Source organism: Jaculus jaculus, chromosome 18 (assembly GCF_020740685.1).
Source record: "Jaculus jaculus isolate mJacJac1 chromosome 18, mJacJac1.mat.Y.cur, whole genome shotgun sequence".
Taxonomy (NCBI): Eukaryota; Metazoa; Chordata; class Mammalia; order Rodentia; family Dipodidae; genus Jaculus; species Jaculus jaculus.
In genome coordinates, this window is record NC_059119.1 from 11,327,571 (window position 1) to 11,348,565 (window position 20,995).

A 20,995-nucleotide genomic window follows, 5' to 3' on the forward strand; every position below is an offset into this window, starting at 1 on the left:
ATCCCCAGTGTCCCCACTCTCTTGCTGAGGACCATAGGGTAGTTGGCTCTGAGTTTCATATGTGCAATTGTAATGGCTTTGAGTTGGATGGGTCCTCAAGGATATCAGTGGGAAGAGAGCAAAAACAGGAGCTACGGGGCCAAGGCCTGCACCTTTGCGCTGATGGGCCCAAGTCCTGCCCTGTGCTCTTGGGGTGACAAAGCAGCCACCTTGCCCATGGCCCATAGCAGGAGCCTGTCCTTTCATTTGCCCAGCTCCAGCTCCAACCCAAGCCCATTGCTCACCCCCTAGATAGAGAGGAGGGGATTTTTTTTTTTTTTTTTTGGCTCCATCTCTCCTGGTGCTGCTCTGAGTACACATCTGTTCCCAGATGTTGTCCCAGAGCCCTCCACAGATGAGGAAAAAAACCCAGGCTAATATATCTCCAGCCAGTGTCAGGAAGAGACCCCACACTTAGGAAAGCAAGACCCTCATTTCGGAATGAAGTTGGAGGGCACAGCAAAGATTGACAGGGCCTTCTTCCTCAGGTCAAAAATGACCTTAGCAAGGTCAGGAAAAAGGGTGCTTGTGGGCAAGGGAGGTGCTCCGCTAGGCTTCCACAGAGGACAGCAGATCTGAGACAAGATTCAAAAACTGAGTCCAGGGCTGGAGAGATGGCTTAGCGGTTAAGCGCTTGCCTGTGAAGCCTAAGGACCCTGGTTTGAGGCTCGGCTCCCCAGGTCCCACGTTAGCCAGATGCACAAGGGGGCGCACGCGTCTGGAGTTTGTTTGCAGAGGCTGGAAGCCCTGGCGCGCCCATTCTCTCTCTCTCTCTCCCTCTATCTGTCTTTCTCTCTGTGTCTGTCAAAAAAAAAAAAAAAAAAAAACTGAGTCCACCGTCAAGACAAAGGGTTCTGCAGTGGCAAGGTGGGCACGGGCAGTGAGAGAACAAGCAGAGGCATGATGCCCTAATGCTCCCATGCCAAGTGCTGGTGAACAGGTGCCTGCTCCAGTAAAGGAGTCCGGCACTTGTGATCTGTCTGTCGTCAAGCAGAAACATCTGTCTCTTGAGTCACAGTTGCCTGTCTTTCCGACAAGACAGCTCTCCCCTGTCAGGCAGCACCGCTTCCTGGGGCTGCTTCTCTGAGCACGTTTGGGGAGCCCTCCCTCCGGCTCTGCACAGAGGCTCCCTTTCTGAGCCCTTCCAGCTTTGTGGACTGACAGCTCCAAGGATCTGCGGTTCAGTCTCACTCCACAAGCGACTGTTCTGAATCCAAAGAGCAGCAAATGGGACCCAAGTAGATGCACTTGCTTGCGGCTCCCAGTGTCTGGCTATAGCGTGACCATCACCACCTTTTCTTCTGGACTTTGTGCTGCACACGCATGATCTCACCGGAGGGTTTCAGCACCCCCCAGTAACAATGAAGAGTCTCCGGGCCCTGCCAGGAGGCTGAGTTCCAGGATCAGACACTGACTGAAAGGTACAGCAGCGTGCAGAGGCAGAAGCCAGGGCTCAGAGCTCCCCGGGGGGCTGGGTTTTAAACTCGTTCTGAGTCAGCTAAATGGTTTCATCTCCAGTGCTAATCTCAATAGATTAATGATAACTTTCTGTTATCATTTCCTGAGGCCTAGGAGGTGTGTGTGTTTGCGTGTTAGTGCATGTGCTCACACATGCATGTACGTAATACATATGTATACATGTGTATGTATAGTACGTGTGTGCTTCTGTATATGGGGGTACACATTTGGGTGGAGGTCAGAGGACACCTCAGGTGTCACTCCTCAGGAACACCATCCCCCTCTTTTTTTTTGAATTTTTTTTTATGAGACAGAGTGAGAGAGCGAGAATTGACACACCCGAGGGTGTGGCTTGCACGCTTGTATTGAGAGTGATGCTCTGTGGATGATTAGCGATGTCTGCCGATGTCAGGACTAGAAGTGTTGGTTATTTGTGTCAGGCATGTCCAGGTCCTTTCCCCTGAGAAGGGAGAAGTGGGAGGCACGAACATTTGAGCCACTGGGTATCAGAAAGCCGGGTGATGGCATCATGACCAGGATGGACCAGAAAATCCTAGAACTTCTGCTCTATCTCCCAGTGTTCATTCTCCACTGGAACTCTGCCATGCTCCGAGGCCCAGCTCAGGACCCCCTCTTCCAAAAAGCCTTTAAAAAATGTGTGTGGGTGTATGTATAAGTACATGTATGTTTCTGTTTATGAGGGTTCACGTGCGGGTGGAGACCTCAGGTGTTACTCCTCGGGAACACCATCCATGTCTCGTTTGTGTAATTTTTTCTTTTTGGTTTTTTAAGGTAGGGTCTCACTCTAGCTCAGGCTGACCTGGAATTAACTCTGTAGTCTCAGGGTGGCCTCGAACTCACTGCCATCCTCCTACCTCTGCCTCCTGAGTGCTGGGATTAAAGGCGTGCGCCATCACACCTAGCTTGTAATTTTTTTTTTTTTAATGAGAGAGAGAGAGAGAGGAAGAATTGGCTTGCCAGGACCTCCAGCCACTGCAGTTGAACTCCAGACACATGTGTCACCTTGTGTGTCTGGCTTACGTGGGACCCAGAGAGTCAAACATGGGTCCTTAGGCTTTGCAGGCAAGCGCCTTAACTGCTAATCCATCTCTCCCGTCCCCATCCACCTCTTCTTATTTCATTGGCCTGAAGCTTCACAATTAGGCTAGTGTGGCTGGCCAATGAGCCCCAGGGATCGACCTGTCTCTACTGTCTGGGAGCTGGAGTTACCAGTGCAGCCCACCATGTCTGCCGTTTTTCTGTGGGCTTGGGGCATCAAAGCTAGCATGATTACAAAGCATGATTGCAAAGCTAGCACTTTACTCACTGAGACATCTTTCAGCTGCCAGGAAGCCTGTCTGTACTTTCTCTCTAATTCCACATTTTCATAAAGTCCCCTTCTCCAAGTCCCAAGGCACCATCATCTGCCTGTTAGGCTGTCTGCTCACGCTGTGGGAGAGGCTGCCAGGGCCCTGTGGGATTCTGGCTCTGGGATTTGGTTCACCAGCCCAGTAACAAGTGTGGACTGATAGACGAGTCAGCGAGATTGGCCTAAACAGAGGCACGCAGTGGACCTCCTCTCAGCTGCAGGATCGCATTGTCTTGTGAGAGCTTCGCCTCAGGTGTCCTGTCTGCGGTTGTCATGGAGACCCACCCTGAGTGCTGACTTGGTAGTTTTCCTGCACCATCAAGTCCCATCCTCACAATGACCTTAAGAGATAGGAATTGTTCTCCTCACAGCTCATATTTGAAAATTGGTCGTAGCCAGACACTGTGGCGTAGGACTGTGATCCCAGCACTTGGGTGGGGAAAGCAGAAAGATCAGGAGTTCAGGGTCATTCTTGGCTGCATAGAAGGTTTCAGGCCAGCCTATGATACGTGAGGCCCCGTCAAGTACAGAAGCTACACAATCTGTTCCCAAGTCACACAAGGAGTAAATAGCAGAACTGGTACCTGCAGCTGAACTGAAAACTCCAACCGAACAGGAGATAGCTCCTGACAGGCTGGAGTGATGGCTTAGCGATTAAGGCACTTGCTTACAAAGCTTCAGGACCCAGGTTTGATTCCCCAGTATCCACGTAAGTCAGATGCACAAGGTGGCGCACGTGTCTGGAGTTTGTTTGCAGTCACTAGAGGGCCTGGTGCACCCATTGTCTCTCTCTTTCTAATTATTAATTAATTTTTAAAAAGGAAAGAAGTCCTGGGGGAGGGGGCTGGGAAACGGCCCAGTGAGTAAAGTGCTCGCTCCCAAAAGCATGAAGACTTTAGTTTGGATCCCCAGCACTAAGGTCAAATGTTGGGCGTAGTGGTGCACGCCTGTAATCCCAGAGCTGGGGGTGGAGACAGGCGATCCCTAAGGCTTGCTGACTGCCTGGTAAGGCTGAATCAATGGGTTCCAGGTGTATCAAGAGTAAGGTGGAGAGGAATTGAAGATGACCTCCAGTGTAGACCTCTGGCCTTCACATGCGTATGCATATCTGTGCATGCCCACACACACCACACATACCTATATTTTTTAAAAAAAAAAGGAAGAAAGAAAAGGCGTCTAGAATTATCCATGCCTGAGCTTGGAAGAATCTAAGTAGGAATTGACTTTCATGGCTGAATTTGTGTCAATCCAGCGGAGCGGGTGGAGGCCGTCTGGAAGGAGTCAGTGAACAGGAGCTAGTCCAGGAAGGCTCTGAGGATCAGCCTCAGGCTGGCAGTTGCATGTGGCCTTGGCTAACCACCTTTCCAAATCCAACAGTTTCAGGGTGAAAGATCCTCTAGAAAGACCCCCAGACCACCCTATCTCCCTGAGATATATTCATTTGTGGCCCCTATTAGACCACACATCCTGGTATGGGAAACCCTAGGCTAACTCTGGGCTTGACCATGTGACTTGGAAATGCCATCCATGCAGATGTCTGATGCTGAACATCTTGAAACCCTACTGATGGAAATTAGCCCTCATGTTGTGGAGAAGGTCAGGAGGGATTCTAGAATGTTCACTGTCATCTGTATGGCTCCTGGGAGATGAGCACACAAGTAACCACAGTTGTACTTTTCAGAGTAGATGAACCATTCAGCTGAGCCCTGTCAGGTAACAGAATTTTTTTAAAAAATTCATTGTTTAAACCTCTAGGGTTTCAAGCTGTTTTCTATGCAGTTTTAGAAGGCTAACCTGTCCCTCCTCTCTGCTACTATCATGGCTAGACAGAGCTGATTCTGACCCTAAGAAGCATGTATATGTCCTTGTGTGTACATCTAAGTTGTGGCAGAGCACATGCCCCTTTCTAGATACATACTTGAGCATACTCCCAACACAGACACACACACACACACACACACACACAGAGTCACTCATGGTCTGGAAATACAAGCACCCAAACACCTCCAGGCCCCTGGGCCTGCAGAAGATGGTCCCCAAGGTGTTTCAATCAGTGTGGCCTTTGCACTGGACTCTCTTCTTAACTTAGAGGGTTGAATCAGTCAGCCTCAGTCAACAAGGCTGCAAGGGCCTCTTGGGAAGCAGCATCCCCCCCCACACACACACAACGCCTCACCCTGCAGCCTCTGGCCCTTGACCCCTCCATGCTCTGCAGGGTCAGAGCCAGTGACCTGCTCCATGTGGCTGCATGGGAAGGGAGTGGGGACTTCAGAAAAGACATTTCCAGACATCTGACCCATGGCTCCAAAGCCCCAAGGTGCTTTCCCCAGAGATGCTGTGCAGTACTATCCCCAGGCCTGGGATAAGCATTTAATCTTACAGCCTGTACCAAAGCAATTTTGAGCATCAAGGGTGCAAAGTGTGTGTGTGTGTCTGTCCCATCCTCACTCTGGTTGGGGTGGGCCTCGCCTCATGCTCTTTGGGGTCCATATCTGTCATAGGAGCATGACACTGATACCTCTGCCCTAAGGGCAAAGCCTGCGTGCTGTGTTCCTGCCACAGTGAGCTACCCAGCTTCCTCAGAGCACCATGGGTTTCCTCACTTCTGGGCCTGTGCACTTAACAGTGTCATCCTGTATTGTATATATGTAAGTACAATGATTGTAATGGGGAGGTAATATGATGGAGAATGGAATTTCAAATGGGAAAGTGTGGGGGTGGGGAGGGAGGGAATTACCATGGGATATATTTTATAATCATGGAAAATGTTAATAAAAATTTTAAAAAAGCCCAAAAATACAAATTAAATTTTTTTTTTTTAAAAAAAGTGTCATCCTGCTTGTCCACAACTGTGTCCCCAGCACCAGTACACAGCCTGGCCCCTATGTGTTTGCTGAATGAATAGTTTCTTTCAGCTGGGAAGACTCTAACCCACTCCACTTTTTTTTAACCTTTGTAATAGTTTGAATGTAAAACATCCCCCCCCCCCATAGACTCATGTGTTTGAGTATTTAATCCTCAGTTGGTTGGGATTGCTGCTTGGGAAAGGTAGGGAAGCATTAGGAGGTGGAGCTTTGCTGGAGGAAGTGGGTCACTCGGGGGGCAGGCCTTGAGGTATTCTAATAGCCAGCACTACTCACCACTCTCCTCATACCCACTTCCTCCCTGCTGCCCCACTTTCTCCACCTTGACGGACTCTACCCTCCAGAGCTAGAAGCTGAATCAAACCCCTTCCTTCCATACATTCCTTCTGGTCCCAGCAACGAGGAAGTAAGGGATACAATCATCCCTGCCAGCCCATCTCTACCTGATTCACAATTAGGAAGCAGAATGCACCAGCTAACTAACAGAGCTGGGAGAGAGCCAAAGTTCGAACCCACCCACATGTTCACCATTCGCTTGTCCTGTGCTTGCTGAAGAAGACCTAGCCAGCTGACTCTATGTGGGCTACTAGCCTTGGTTGGGACAAACACAGGTTGGGTTAGGACAGTGTTTAGGCCACAGAAGACAGTCATGGACAACAGTGATTTCTCACACACATGATAGTTTAATTTTGGTTGGTGACTGGACTCCATGAAGCCACCAGGGCCAGCTCCCTTCTGTCTTGTTGCTCACCCCACACAGGAGTCAGAAGTAGAGCTGGAAATCCAGGAATCACAAGGCCTGGGAAAGAAGCACAGAGTGAGGAGGTTCATATGGTCCCCAGTCTGGACCAGTTTAGCGTGGATTTGCCAGTCATGGTTACTGTGGTGGTTTGATTCAGGTGTCTCCCATAAACTTATATATTCTGCATGCTAGTCCCCAGCTGGTGTCTGGTTAGGAACTGGAGCCTCCTGGAGGTGATGCATTGTTGTGGCCAGCTTATGGGTGTTATAGCCAGCTTTCCTTTGCCAGTGTTTGGCACGCTCTCCTGTTGCTGTTGTCCACCTGATGTTGGCCAGGAGGTGATGTCCGCACTCTGCTCATGCCGTTGTTTTCCCCTACCATCATGGAGTTTTCCCTCGAGTCTACAAGCTGATAATAAACCCTTTCCTCCAATAAACTGCTCTTGGCCGGGTGTTTTTTTGCCAATGATGTGAAGCTGACTGCAACAGCTCGTACGTGGGAAAGTTGGGCCTGAATGAAGGGCAGGCTTGGGCCAGGCAGTAGGAGAGAGAAGCTAGAAAGAAGAAAAGGTTCTATATTCCTTCTGAAAGGAATTCAGGAGGTGAAAGCCCTCAGGCCAGGGCCAGCTGGACAAAGGAAGTTGCTGAGAGAGGGCAGCCATCCAGCCTGAACCACAGGGTGCCGCCAATGGCCTCCTTGAGGGGAACAAAAGGTGACAGGAAAAGGAGTGGAGGCTGAGCGGAGGTGGGATGGACAGGAGTCCTCCGCCCCTGGGGAGGAGGAGGCAGCTGGCGAGGTGGATGAGAAGTGTGGGGCACGAAGGTGGAGAGGAAGAAACCAGCCCAGGGGGGCAGATAAACCAGAGCTCGTGTGAGGTCTGTCCAGAGCAGTGACTCCAGCCTGAAGGCCTCTCCAGGCCCTCTAGGAGTATTGTGGGAACTTGTGCTTCCCTAACGCCCCACCCACCAAACACCAAGAGGTTCCCAGGCGGAGGTGAGCAGAGGCATCTATCAAACTGGTGTCAGCAACACTGGAGGTTAAGCCTGGATAAGCTTCCGGCCCAGGGGAATCCAAGAGCCAAAGACCTCTTCAGGCCTCGGCCTCCCATGGTTAACTGCCTCTTCCTCCTCACCTTCATTCTCCCGCTCCGTCTTATTTAATAATGGTGGCAAGATGAACCCACAGCTTCAGCAGCTGCGCTTTTAGAAAAAGCCCTTCCGGGACTAGAGAGACGGCCTAGTGGCACTTGCCTGCAAAGCTAAAGGACCCAGGTTCAATTCCCCAGGACCCATGTAAGCCAGATGCACAGGGTGGCACATGAGTCTGGAGCTCGTTTGCAATGGTTGGAGGCCCTGGTGCACCAATTCTCTCTCTCTTTATCTTTCTATGTGCCTCTTTCTCTTCCAAATAAATAATAAATTTTTAAAAATTGAAAGAGAAGGAAGAAGAAAAATCCCTTCCCAAAGAGACTCTATCCCTCCCGTCATGCTGGCCTGATTCTCATGGGCCTGGTCTAGGCCACTGTCCATTTCTGATTCCCCCCCTCCCCGGTATCCAGGGGAGACAGAGAGGCTCACTGCTCAAGTGGCTTCATCTGCCTGAGGGTCAGTGGTGGGGGTCACCCCACCGGAATCACCAGGAATGAGAGCAAAGAGGATGCCCCAAAAGGAAACCAAGACAGAGTAGTGGAAACATAGGGAACAGGCTGGGGCCCAGCAGTCAATTCCTCCACCCTCTGCATGGGACTCTGAAGACAGCTGTGTGCTGATCTGGCCAGCAGAGGCGCTGCAGAGCCTCCTCAGCAGGCCTGGCCACCTCGGACCAGGGACACAGCAGCCCTCAGGGGGCTGCAGGTAAGGGGGATGGCTCATGGGAGTCAGGGAAGTTTTGAGAAGCGAGGCGCTGTCAAAGCCACACAGGGAGGAAGAGAAGTGGGGCTCATTCAATAAACCTGGGCTGGGGGCAAAAGGCAGGATCCTAAGTTGCAGAGAGCAGTCAAGTGCAGGAGCATATGTGTGTGCGCACACACCATAGCTCTCCAGAACCCAAGGGTCAGTTCTTTCCTAGGGCTGAGGCTGTAGCCACAAGTCAAGGTTAACTCTGTTGGGTTAGCATTAAAGGTACCCTGTCTTACTGCAAACCCAAAAGCCTCTTTCCTAGTGACCCCTCCTGGTCCACTGCTCCCTGTCGCTCTTGCTGCGGACCCCTGAAGCTCCTTCCGCGGTCTTGCCCTGTCCTGTGCCTCTCCACTGTCCCGCCTTGTGTGGCGGCTGCCTGTGCACTAGAGTGACTTTTCTCACCGTGTCCTGGCCACCATCCCTGAAGAAAGGGGCTCAAGCTCAGCCCCGTTATGCTGCAACATTATTCCAAAGTAGACGTACCGGAGGAGGCAAAAGTCTTTAGGGGAAGAACGTCAGGCAGGGCAGGAAAAGGGGCTAAGATACCTGGAGGCAGGTGGGTCCCTTCAGCTCAGGCAAAGGCTCACTTGCCACAAGGGCCAAGCCCCATTCCCATCACCCATCACTATCTGTGAAGGCTGACGACCACCTTTCAGCTTCTCTTGGATGGAACTGTTCCTGTTTCCCAGCTGGGAAGCCAGAGAATAGCAGCATTAATTCCGAATATGCTCGCTGAGCGTCAACTCGTCATGAGATCTTCCCATACGGGCAGGTTCTTTTATTGTAAATCCATTTTATTTTATTTGTATGTCACACACACACACACACACACACACACACACACACACACACACACGTGTATGCGTGCATGTGGAGACCAGAGGACAACCATGGGTGTCATTTCTCAGGCGCTGTCCATCTTTTCTTGCCAGTTTGCTTGGAAACGATCTCTCATGGGCATACAGCTCACCATGCCCACTGGACTGGCTGGCCATGGAGCTCCAGGCATCCAGCTTTCTCCACCTCCCCAGTGATTACAAGGGGGTGCCATTACACCTGGCATTGTTTTTTCCCATGGGTACTAGGGATCAAACTCCGGTCCTCACGCTTACCTCTGAGCCACCTCCCCAGCGCTATAAGCCCATGTTGAGAAAATAGGCTCACAGATGGGAACACACTCCCAACATAGATGGCACATAGCTGTTTCTCTCACTGCAGGGTCCCTCAGGGCCCTGGGTTTGGACGTGTTTCCATTGCTGGCGGTGCGGAGGGGAGCGGGGGGGGGGGGGAAAAGCTACTGTTACCATAGCAACCTGGATCTTCAACCCCCCCCCCAATTCAAAAATACTACAATCCCAACCTTTTTCAGTTTCACTGCTTTAGCATTCCCGAGGGCCCCTGACAAACATCCTGGACTGGAAAGATAAGCCTGCGGAATAAGGAAAGACTGACCCTCACTTCCCAGTTCAAGGGTCCCGTTCAGACTGGCTCCAGGCAGCATGTGGGGAAACCCCAAACCCTCCATTTCCTGCCCGGTACCACCCAGCCGAGAAACTCCCCAGCGCCCCCTCGTGGCCATTGCTGGGTTCCCAGGGATTAGCGCTGAATGGGGAGACCAAGGATCTCAGGGCCCAGGATGGGGACACAGGCGTGCCCCAGAGCGGGGACTGGTCCCCGGACTTCCTGAAGGCCAGTCTTTTCCGGCTGTAATACCTTCTAGCTCTGTAGCTCATGGCCGCTGGCTAGCCAGCAGTCAAATCCAGTACATCCTATTAAATGACCTACCACGGTTTTATTAGATGTGTATTATACATTAATACAAGTATTATGTATCAGCGCCCCCCCCCTCACGGGTCAGCATGCAAAATATGACCACTGCAAGGGCACACCCTGTTACTAGGAGGGGAAACCCATCACGCCCCCTCCCGTCACCCCTGTTTCCGCCTCACAGGTCATGAGCCACCCCCTCCCCCATCCCTTTCGTCTTCCCTGCTTGGAACCGGTGGAACTGTCTCCAAAAGTTCAATCCCACCACCTCGTTTTCAGGGATGTCAAGAGGCACAAGGAAATGAAGTCGCCTGTGACAAATTTCTCTTGAAATGTAGGTGTGTGTGGGGGGGGGGGTGAAAAGAGAGAAGGAATGATAAAATGTAAAACGCTCCTAGACCACAGTTTGGGGCCAGCCTAGGATTGGGAAGCGCCCGCAGGAGGAGCGATGGGGTGTGGGTGTGTGAGGGAATTGCTGTCCTTTGATGGCCTGGCGAAGGAGGGCCGAGGGAATGGAGCTGAGATCAAGTGGGAAGAGAGGGGAACGAACCCCCTTGTGTTTCTGATGTACCCTGGAATAAATCCGGGCACACGTGCGACTTACTCTGTGGCTGTAAAGGGGAGAAGAAGGCGCTGGCCGCGCGCAGGGGCCCCTGCCTGTGGGTGTCGTTGGAGAAGGGGTGGAGCGAGACACTGGCGGGGGGCGAGATCGCCAGGCTCAGGACGTGGGGTCCCTGCAGGCACCCTGACCGTGACTCGACCGGGTGCCAGGAGGGTCCCTAAAGCTTTAGGAAAGTGGGGTGCAAATGATGACTGTCCATCTGAGGAAGTGGAGAGAAGCGCAGCCCCAGCTCCACTCCACACCCCTCTTCCTGCCTATAAATAACCCCAAGTGTCACTTCAAAGAGCCCAGGGAGCACGGGACGGGGGCTCCCGCTCACCACGCCCCCCCCCAACCACCACCCCGGGCGACTTTGCATAAATAAACACATCCCAGGAGCAGCGGGCCCGGCGGGAGGGGAGGCGGAGGCGGAGCGGGAGGGGGCGAGGCCGGGAGGGAGCGAGGGAGGAGGCCAGGCCGCGGGCGGGGCGGGCGGGATCCGTTCGGGAAGCCGCGCCGTGCGCCCATCCGATCCTCCGCGCGGCCGCTTCGGCTGTGTCAAGTTACACCGGCGCCGGAGTCGGCCCCTGCGCTTGTCGGCGGCGGCCGCGACCCTGCTCTGCCCATGGGGCCTTCCACGTGCGCCCCTCGGCCCGGGGACTGACACCCCGCTCGCCCGCCGCCCGCCAGACACCCAGAAGGTACCCGGAGCGCGCCACCAGCCCCAGAATCCCGCAGAGGCGACCGGAGAGCCGGATAGATCATTCCCCACCCCAACTTTCCTGGACTTGGGGACGCTCTTGGAAATAACTTTTATTTTTCTCACTCTGGTGTACCCCGATCGTGGCTGCCGCTGGTCCCCTTCTGAACGCTCGTTTTTTTTTTTTTAAACCTCCCATCCGATTCGGAGAGCGCCAGGAAAGGACGTTTCCCAGTCTCACCAACTCCCCCCCCCCCGTCCGCCTCCATCCTCGGAAGTTTTTGAATCGTGCCTTTTGGCCGCGGCTCTTGCCTTTATTTATTCTATTTATTTTATTTATTTGGATCTCAAGACGCGAGGGGGATGGTGGCGGAGCGTGCATGCAAAGCATCAGCCGCCGCCGGCACCCGGGGTCTCGGGGATCCCAGCGCGCCCGGGACGGGGACCGGGCCCGGGGCCGGGACGGGGCCGGTGGCTCTGACGCCCGAGCGCTGCGCGCGGCTGCCGGGCCCCGGCTCGTGCGCGCTGCTGGCGCTGGCGCTGTGCTCGCTGGTCCTCAGCTGGCTCACCCACTGTCGCACCGCCGAGCTGCAGGCCCGGGTGCTGCGCCTGGAAGCCCAGCGCGGGGAGCAGCAGATGGAGACGGCTATTTTGGGACGAGTCAACCAACTGCTGGACCAGGTCGGTGCCCTTTGTTGCTTGGTTTTTGTCCCCCCCCCCTTCCTCCTCCCCGCGGCGCCCCCGCGCGCAGCCTGGGACTATCTGGCCACCAGCCGCTGACCCCCGTGCGCGCGCGCGCGCCTGTGCGGTGCTCACTAGCTGCGCCCAGGTTGTCCCACGCATCGGGGGACCTCTGCGGCTGTCCTGCTGGAGATCCCGTGGACGTGTAGAGTGCAAGGCAGGACCTCCAGGCTCCCAACTCAGGAGACCTGCGCTGGGAGCGCTTGGCAGGTGGAGGCCGCTTGGGATGCCCAGGGGCGGATAGGGCTGACGAGGGGGCTGCCCGCGCCCACGAGGCGGGAAACGTGCCCAGTAGGGTGGTGGAAGCTGCCTGACTTTTATTTCTGGCCACACTGGGAAGCAGAGTGAGGGAGTGAGCTAGCCAATAGCCAACAGGAGAGGACTGTCCTTGCAGGGGGTGGCCGGTCCCTGCTCGGATCCCTAGGGACCTCAAGTGTGGGTTGCTTGGTTCTGATATCCTTGAACCCGGTTAGCCTATGCCTTCCTATTTCTGAGCTGGGTTTCTTCTGTAGCCGGTTCCGCAATGGTCTCAACACGCTTTTCTGGGAAAAGGATCTTGGGCTTTCTCCTGGTCCCCCGAGGAGACTGACAGAAAGCTACTCATGTGTCTCTTGGCCATGCTATCTTGGAAGTGCATGGAAAGATGGCACTCTCCCCGGGAAGCAGGCACATGTAGACTCCGGTGCCCCCAGGGACAGTCTGTAACTCAAGAGGGAGCGGCCTGATGACTTATTGAATCTGGACTGTACAAAGGACTCAGGGCCCACAGGGAGGGGAGGACAGGCGGATGAGGTTGGCAGTCCTGTGGGTCCTGGCACAGAGTGGTACTTGGATGCTGTGGTGGTTTGATTCAGGTGTCCCTCATAAACTCAGGCGTTCTGAATGCTAGGTCCCCAACTGATGGAGATTTGGGAATTAATACCTCCTGGAGGGAGTGCATTGTTGGGGGCGGGCTTATAGGTAGTATAGCCATGCCAGTCTTTGGCACACTCTCCTGCTGCTATTGTCCACCTTATGTTGGCCAGGGGGTGATGTCCACCCTCTGCTCAGGCCATCGTTTCCCCCTGCCATCATGGAGCTTCCCCTTGACTCTGTAAGCCAAAATAAACCCCTTTTCCCCAAAAGCTGCTCTCGGTTGGGCGATTTCTGCCAGCGATGCGAACCTGACTGTGAGCAATGCAGTGCAGCTTGGGGGGAAACAGCGCAGTCTCCCTGAGCTTCCAGAACCACCGAGGCGGTGTCCAAGCCCAGAGGTCAGGGTGTGGACACTTCGGCCAGGTCCCTCTGGGATGCTTCTTCCAGAGCTCTTCCCTAAGATGGGGGGTGGGGGGATCACAGGCTAGAGCAGCCAGGGTGGCCCCAGGGCAAGTCCCCAGTGACAGTTATCTCCCACCCCTCGCCTGCTGCTGTCTGCTCATGCCCACCCCCTCCCAACAGGCCCCCGAGGGGCTTAGGCCACCCACAGTCCCCTGGGCCTCTGAGCACTCTCTGGGCTCTTCGTTGGCTGGCTGAGTGTGGAGGACATGACTGGGTGATGGAGAGGGTGGCGGAGTCCTCCGCAGCCTCTTGCTGAGGCCAGAGCTTCAGCTCCCAGGAGCTTGGGCCTAACTGCTTGATCTGATGTGACAAGACCCGCTGTCTACCCCAAGCAGTAGCCACCCCCACCTCCGTGTACCCTACTTACCTCAGCTGCCAGGGATGAGAGGCGCCCCAAAGATTATCCAAAGAGACACCCATTTTTAAAAATATTCTATTTATCTGTTTATTTGCGAGAGAGAGGATGGACATGCCAGGACCTCCAGCCACTGCAGACAAACTCCAGGCACATGTGCCACCTTGTGCATCTGGCTTACGTAGGTCCTGGGGGATCGAACCTGGGTCCTTAGGCTTCACAGGCAAGTGCTTTAACCCCTAAGCCATCTCACCAGCCTGATACTCCCATTTTACAGAGGGGGAACACTGAGGTCTGGTAAAGGGTGCTAGGCTGCGAGGGTTATGTGAGATTCAGGACTAGACTGAACCTTCCTGTCTTTGTGTAATCCTGCCACCGTGTCCTGACAGCCACGGTGTCCTGAGAGCCAACTGGGGGCCAGACGCTGTGCAAACACATACCCTCCTGAACTTAGTGGCAAAAAAGTCCTCACAAGAAAAAGGTTATGACCAAGTAGAGTGCAACACACTAACATAATGAGATAGAGGGGCCAGGAAATGTGTCACACTTACCCTCATCTGATGGTGGTGGCAGTAACAGCCTTCCTGATGGAGTGGTTGAAAATATTATCTTTATGGGTTTTTTTTTTTTTTTGCATGTGTGTGATATGTGATTTTAATGACTTATTTACTTATTTATTTGCAAGAAGAGAGAGAGAGAGGAGAGACAGAATGAGCATGCCAGGGCCTCCAGCCACTGCAAACGAACTCCAGATGCATGTGCCACTTTGTGCATCTGGCTTTTATGTGGGTCCTAGGGAATCAAATCCTGGTCAAGCACCTTGACCACCGTCCAGTGAGAGCCAGCTGCCCAGCCAATGCGTGTGTGTTTATGTCTGTAGGTGTCTGGACACGTGTGGAGGGCAGACTTCAATGTCAGATGCCCTCCCTCACTGCTCTGCACCTTATTATTATTTTTTGCATGTGTATATTTGTATGTCCATTGGGTTTTCACCTCTTTTTCATTCATCCACAAGTTTCCTTGAGAAGGAGTCTCTCACGGAACACGGAGCTGTTGGTTTTACGGCTGACTCGGGAGCTGCTTGACCCTCCAGTCACTGCTCCCACAGGAATGAGGTTACAGGTTCAGCTATCTTATGTGGGTGCTGGGGAATTAAACTCAGGGCAAATCAGGCCCCCATAGGCCCTCATGTTTGCGTGGCAAGCACTGTTACCTACTGGGCCATCGCCTCAGGCCTCTGCCTTAGTCCTTAAGACGGCGGGCGGCGTCTCTCACTGAATCTAGAGCGCTAGACTCGCTGGCCACCGAGTCCCAGGTATTCCCTGGCTCAGGTTCCCCAGTGCTGACGTTACAGGCAGGCATCACCATGCCCAGGGGTTTCTAGGACTCTGAATTCAGGTTCATGCTTGTGAAGCAAGAGCCCTTTGACTTGCCCTGCCCTCTCCCCAGCCTGGAAGTCATTTTTATCCTGCTTCTTTGGGTGTGTGTTTTATTTATTTGTTTGCTTGTTTATTTGAGAGATAAGAGAGAATGAATGCAAGGCCTTCATCGGCTGTCGGCTGCAAATGTGCCATGTTGTGCATCTAGCTTTACATGGGTACTGGGGAATCAAACTAGACTTTTAACCGTTGAACCAATTCTCTGGCCTTATTGATTGATTGATTTTGGTGGTTTTTTTTTTTTTTTTTTTTTTTCCCGAGGAAGGGTATCACTCTAGCCCAGGCTGAACTGAAATTCACTGTGTAGTCTCAGGGTGGCCTCGAACTCACAGTGATTCTCCCACCTCTGCCTCCCGAGTGCTGGGATTAAAGGCGTGAGCCACCAGGCCCGGCTGATTTTGGTGTTTTTGAGGCAGGGTCTCACTCTAGCCCACAGTGACCAGAAGCTCACTCTGTAGCCCCAGGCTGGCCTCAAACTGGCGGTGGTTATCTTACCGCAGCCTCCCAAGGACTAAAGGTGTGCACCACCACTCCCATCCCGCGCAGTAACTACAGGAGTCACATGGAACTTACTCTATTGAAATTGCCTATGAATTAAGACAGTCCTACTTCAGCACCCAGTAGCTGGTGACTAGCCTACCGGGCAATGCAGTAGACAGAGATGTCTTCTGTCTTCCCACAAAGCCCTCAGGGAAGCGCCGAGGAGGGGGTGTTGGTCACAATTCTTGTTGCTGTGACAAACATCTGACAGAAACAGTTTACAGAGGGAAGATTGATGGTTGATTGGTTGGTTCACAATCTCATGGCGGGGAGGTGTGGTGGGCCAAGAAGTTCATGTCCTGGCTGCCATGAAGGAAAGAGAGAGAGAGAGAGAGAGAGAGAGAGAGAGAGAGAATATATGCATGTGTTACCTTCTTATTCCTACTGAACAGAACACCAGACCAGAGCAGCTTATGTGAGGAAAAGGTTTACTTCAGGCTTACAGTTTTCTCAAAAAAAAATCTTATTTATATTTGATAGAAAGAGAGAGAAAATGGGCTTGACAGGGCCTCCAGCTGCTGCAAACGCACTCCAGATGCGTGTGCCACCTTGTGCATCCGGCTTACGTGGGTCCTGGGGAATCGAACCTGGGTCCTTAGGCTTCACAGGCAAGAGCCTTAACCGCTAACCCATCTCTCCAGCCCCAGGCTTATAGTTTCCAGGGGGAAACCTCATCGTGGCGGGGAGAGCACGCTTTGAGCAAGAAGCTCTCTCCTTTTTTTCCCCTGCAGTTCCACGTGGACCTCCAGCCTACGGGGTGATACTGTCCATGGTCAGAGCACGTCATTTCCTCTCAGTTAATCCTCTTTGGAAACACTCTCACAGACACACCCAGAGCTCTGCTTTGCGTGTCAGGGGCTTCTCCATCCAATCAAGTGGGTTGCCAAGACAAAACGATTACCAGGTGCAACTTCTAGACCTGCAAAGGTGTCCCCAGAGCCACTGAAAGGGACCCACACCTTCCTTCTGTCTTTTCCCAGGGTGTTTTTTTTTTTTTTTTCCCCCCCGGTACAGTAAAGCATAAGAGGGTTGTCTGAGGTAAGACCAGGGCCAGGTAGAAACGGCAGGGAGAGAGGAGGAGGGCCCTGTGGCTTCGTGGGAGCACAATGCTGTGACGCAGCTGTGCAGCAGGTGACCATGTTCCTGGGCCCCCAAGGAGCTGACGGGCTCGGGGTGCAGGGGGGGGGGGATGAGACTAGCTTCCCACCTACGTGCCTTAGGCAGGCGGGTGAAGCATGTCCTGCAATTTGAGTTTCTGCTGTGCGAAATCCAAGGCTCCCTGAATGAAAAGAGGCCAATTTGGGGTGAGAGTCCCTTTGGAAGTGGAGAGAGGAGAATGGGAGAAAGAAGTAACATTGCCAAGGGCCAGACTGGGGGCCATTTTTAGGAATGGCTCCAGGGTCTTGGGGAGAGCATTTCGTAGGTCAGGCGAGCCTGGGCTGCTACACCCCACTGAAGGGAAGAGTACCTCAGAAAGCCGGAGCAGGAACGGAGGCTCACGGGAGCACCCGAGAGGCGGAGAGCCCGAGTCCGTGAGCAGAGAGCGGGGGAGCTAAGAGGGCCAGCCCAGAGGCCAGCCGCGGGCGGACGTTGCCGATCTGAGGGGCCCAGCCGCTGGCTGGCGGGTCAGTACCGGGACAGGAGGACTTGAGAGCTGGGAGTGAGCTTTCTAGACCTCCGTTGACTCCCTCCCTCCTCCCTTCCGTCAGCACCTCTCTGGGCTGGGACCCTTAATGAGCACTCCAGCTGCCTGCTGTTTGATTTTCCTTGCGTGAAGAAAGAAGCTGGAATGTCCCACATGGAGAAAATCAGATGACACCTCGAGCTGGAGCAGTGGCCAAGGAGAGAGTGACAGAGAAAGTCTGGCAGAGATAGATAGATAGATAGATACATAGATAGATAGATAGATACATAGATAGATAGATAGATAGATAGATACATAGATAGATAGATAGATAGATAGATACATAGATACATACATAGATAGATAGATAGATAGATAGATAGATAGATAGATAGATAGATAGATAGAAAGAAAGAAAGAAAGAAACAAAGAAAGAAAATAGCTAAATTCATTCACTTTTGGAGCCCTGGGCTTGTGGAGGTGGGTCCTGGCAGCCCCCTCCGCTGAGTCCAGGCAGTTTCCCATATTAGTGAGAACGATTGTAACTGCTCTGGCAACAACTCACATTTGTTTATAGGGTGTGCCAAGGCCATGGATATGACCAAATATGGCACTTTCAATACTTCCCCCCTCCCATGACTGGCCCTCTCCTCACCCCAATTTACAGATAAGAAGAGCCCCTGGTCACTGAGCCTCTGTCCCACCCTCCTTGACTCATTCCTTCTACCGTGAAGAACCCCTGGGAAGGGAAGTGGTGGAAACTTCCAGGCTAAGGTGTTGATGACCCCAGGCAGATCCCCATTCTCCTTAAAAGGAACTGCCATGCTAGGAATGTCTCACATCTATAGGCTGTGGATCCCATCTCACATCTATAGGGTGTGTACAGGTGCCTTTTGTGGGGCCATTGTGGAGATCAAAGGAGTGGAGGACAGACTGGACAGCTGAGGTGTGGAGGGACACAGACTCTGAAAGGAACAGGGGTCACCTGAGCAACTGCCCGGGCCTCAGGAAGAAACTCTGGGTGTTCCCAAGTGCAGCCCAGCCAGCCACTGGGCTCACCCCAAATCTACGCCTCCTTTCATGTAGCTGCCAGGCCTGACCCTCTATGACAGAGATGCATGTGCTGGCACCAGGAGCCAGGTCTAGCGTCCTGCTGCAGAAATGCAGGAGGCGGGCTCCCCCCGAGCCCCTGCGGCCTTCCAGTGGAGGAGCCCACCTAGGACCTGTGTGCCCTGCTCCCATTCCAAGGTCCTCAGCAGACATAACTAATCAATGGTGGCACACTTTTCCCACGAGCTCAGCACAGCCTCAGAATTCTGTGCAGGATGCTAGTGGAAACTGGTGTTCGAGGTGGAGGGCCGTCTCACGACTTGAAGCACTTTTTTTTTAAACTATTTTTGCTGTGTGTGGTGTATGTGCCCTTGTGGCGCCCCATGTCTGCCTGCCTCCGGTGTCACTGGCCTGTGGTGGCTGGCGCAGAAGGAGCTGAACGCTTGGTGTCCTGACCTGTCGCTTCCACCTGGTCTTGTTTTGAGCCAGGGTCTCTTTTTTTCTGTCCCCGGAGCTTGTGGGGTTCTGCTCTGCCCCGCAGGATAGCTGTTTTCCTGGAGGCTTGAACATGCGCAGTTTCAGGCCCCCTCGGGCCCTCATGCTTGTGCAGGAGACGCACCTAACCATTGAGCCATCTTCCAGCCCTTGAGGCATTTTTTAATTTACTTATGAGTGAGAAAGAGAGGCAGATGGGGGAGAGAGAGAGAGAGAGAGAATGGGCGCACCAGGACCTCCAGCCACTGCAAATGAACTCTAGATACATGCACCTCCTTGTGTATCTGGCTTATATGGGTCCTGAGGAATTGAACCTGGGACCTTTGGCTTTGCAGGCAAGTGCCTTAACCGCTATGCCATCTCTCCAGCCCCATTTCTGTTTGTTTATTTATTTATTTGAGAGAGAAAGAGATACAGAAATAGGCAGGTAGAGAGATAGAGAATGGGTGCACCAGGGCCTTCAGCCCTGTAAACAAACTCCAGATGCATGTGCCCCTTGTGCATCTGGCTTACGTGGGCTCTGGGGAATCAAACCAAGGTCCTCTGGCTTTGCAGGCAAGCACTTTAACCACTAAGCCATCTCTCCAGCCCTCCCCCCCCCCATTATTGTTTTTTTTAAATGACAAGCATACTTAGGATGGATAAAGTCAGGGAGAATTGTGTCAGAGACCTTTAAGCCAGCAGGTAGCTTCAAACCACGCAAAGGAGCTCGCTGGGTGGCTTGCCCTCACAAGAGGGCAGCAGGGAAGATGAGTGCTGAAACAATGTTTTATCTGCTCCAAATTCTTTGCACAGTTTAGTCCACTCCCAGGAATAAATAGACAGTGCATATATCTCCCTTCCTAGCCCAGAACCATGGCAGACATTCCTTACCACTCAGTGATTCCTCACTGAGCCTGGGCAGACCTCTGACTCCTTCATTCAAGGAGGTTGTATGCTATGCCCTGTCCACTGAAGTGAACACGCAAGGTAAAATTATGTCTGTTGGCCATATGTGGCTCAGCCTCAGCCATGTGGGGCAGGTGTCCTCCTCTGAATGGCCTCTAAACATCTTATCTCTACCATTTGCTCATATAACCTGATCACAGGGCTACGGGCCCGCTAGTCGCTGAGTCCTTGTTAAGTGTAGCTGGGCACTGCGCACGTGGTCAGCAGACCTCTCCAGTTAGATTTAAGACCCTCCTGTGGGAGTCTAGGGAAGATGTCTCAGCCAGCTGAGCCCCCCACACCACCAGTCCCAACCCCAGCTATGGTTCTGAACATTTGCTTCAGGGTGTGCTGGGGGGAGGCGTTCCAAGAGTGACGCCTTTTCACCCAGCTATCGAAGCTGAGCACCTCCCCCTCCTGCCCCAGCGCCAACGCCAAGAGCTCCAGGAGACCGTAAACTAGTGAAATGGGCAGGTTCGCGCCACTCGCGTCACACAAGCCTCTGCCAGGAGTCGTGTGACCTGAGCCTCCGCATCCCTGTGAGGACAGAGATGACAGTGTTCTGTGCACAGACGATGGTGACTGTAACCGTGACCACCTCCCTCGTCCCCAGAGATGAGACCAGAACGCGTTTGTCCTCGGCATCTATTCGGTGATATTTATTGAACACTCACTGCGCCTAGCGCCATTCCAAAAGCCTTCCCTCATCTGGGCGTGGTGGCGCACACCTTTAATCCCAGCACTCGGGAGGCAGAGGTAGGAGGATCACCGTGAGTTCGAGGCCTCCCTGAGACTCCATAGTGAATTCCAGGTCAGCCTGAGCTAGAGTGAGACTCTACCTTGAAAAACAAAAAAACAAAAACAAAAAAAAACTAAATAAATAAAAAATAAAATAAAAAGCCATCCCTCTGCTAGCCCTCCATGATGCGACTTCTGTTTCCACTGTCCCGTTCTTATAGATGAGCAAATGGTGGTTTGGAGAGGTTACGTCACCTTCCCAAGGTTACGCAGCTAGTGAGTAGCTATGTGGGCCCAGACCTGGCATTGGGAGCCACTAGCGTGTATTTAC

At 53.1% G+C, this 20,995-nt stretch overlaps 1 protein-coding gene across 18 annotated transcripts in view; it reads left to right on the top strand.

The window, feature by feature from the left end:
- Positions 1 to 11,319: 11,319 nt before the first annotated feature.
- Positions 11,320 to 20,995, top strand: part of Col13a1 (collagen type XIII alpha 1 chain) — a 157,118-nt gene continuing 147,442 nt past the window's right edge. For 16 of the 18 annotated variants that reach the window (XM_045137411.1, XM_045137394.1, XM_045137393.1 and 13 more), the window contains exon 1: positions 11,320 to 12,119. In XM_045137411.1, coding sequence (XP_044993346.1) covers positions 11,802 to 12,119 — 318 coding nt within the window. In that variant the 5' untranslated portion in view covers positions 11,320 to 11,801. The remainder of the gene's footprint in view (positions 12,120 to 20,995) is intronic. The other 2 variants (XM_045137406.1, XM_045137410.1) reach the window with 1 other exon arrangement.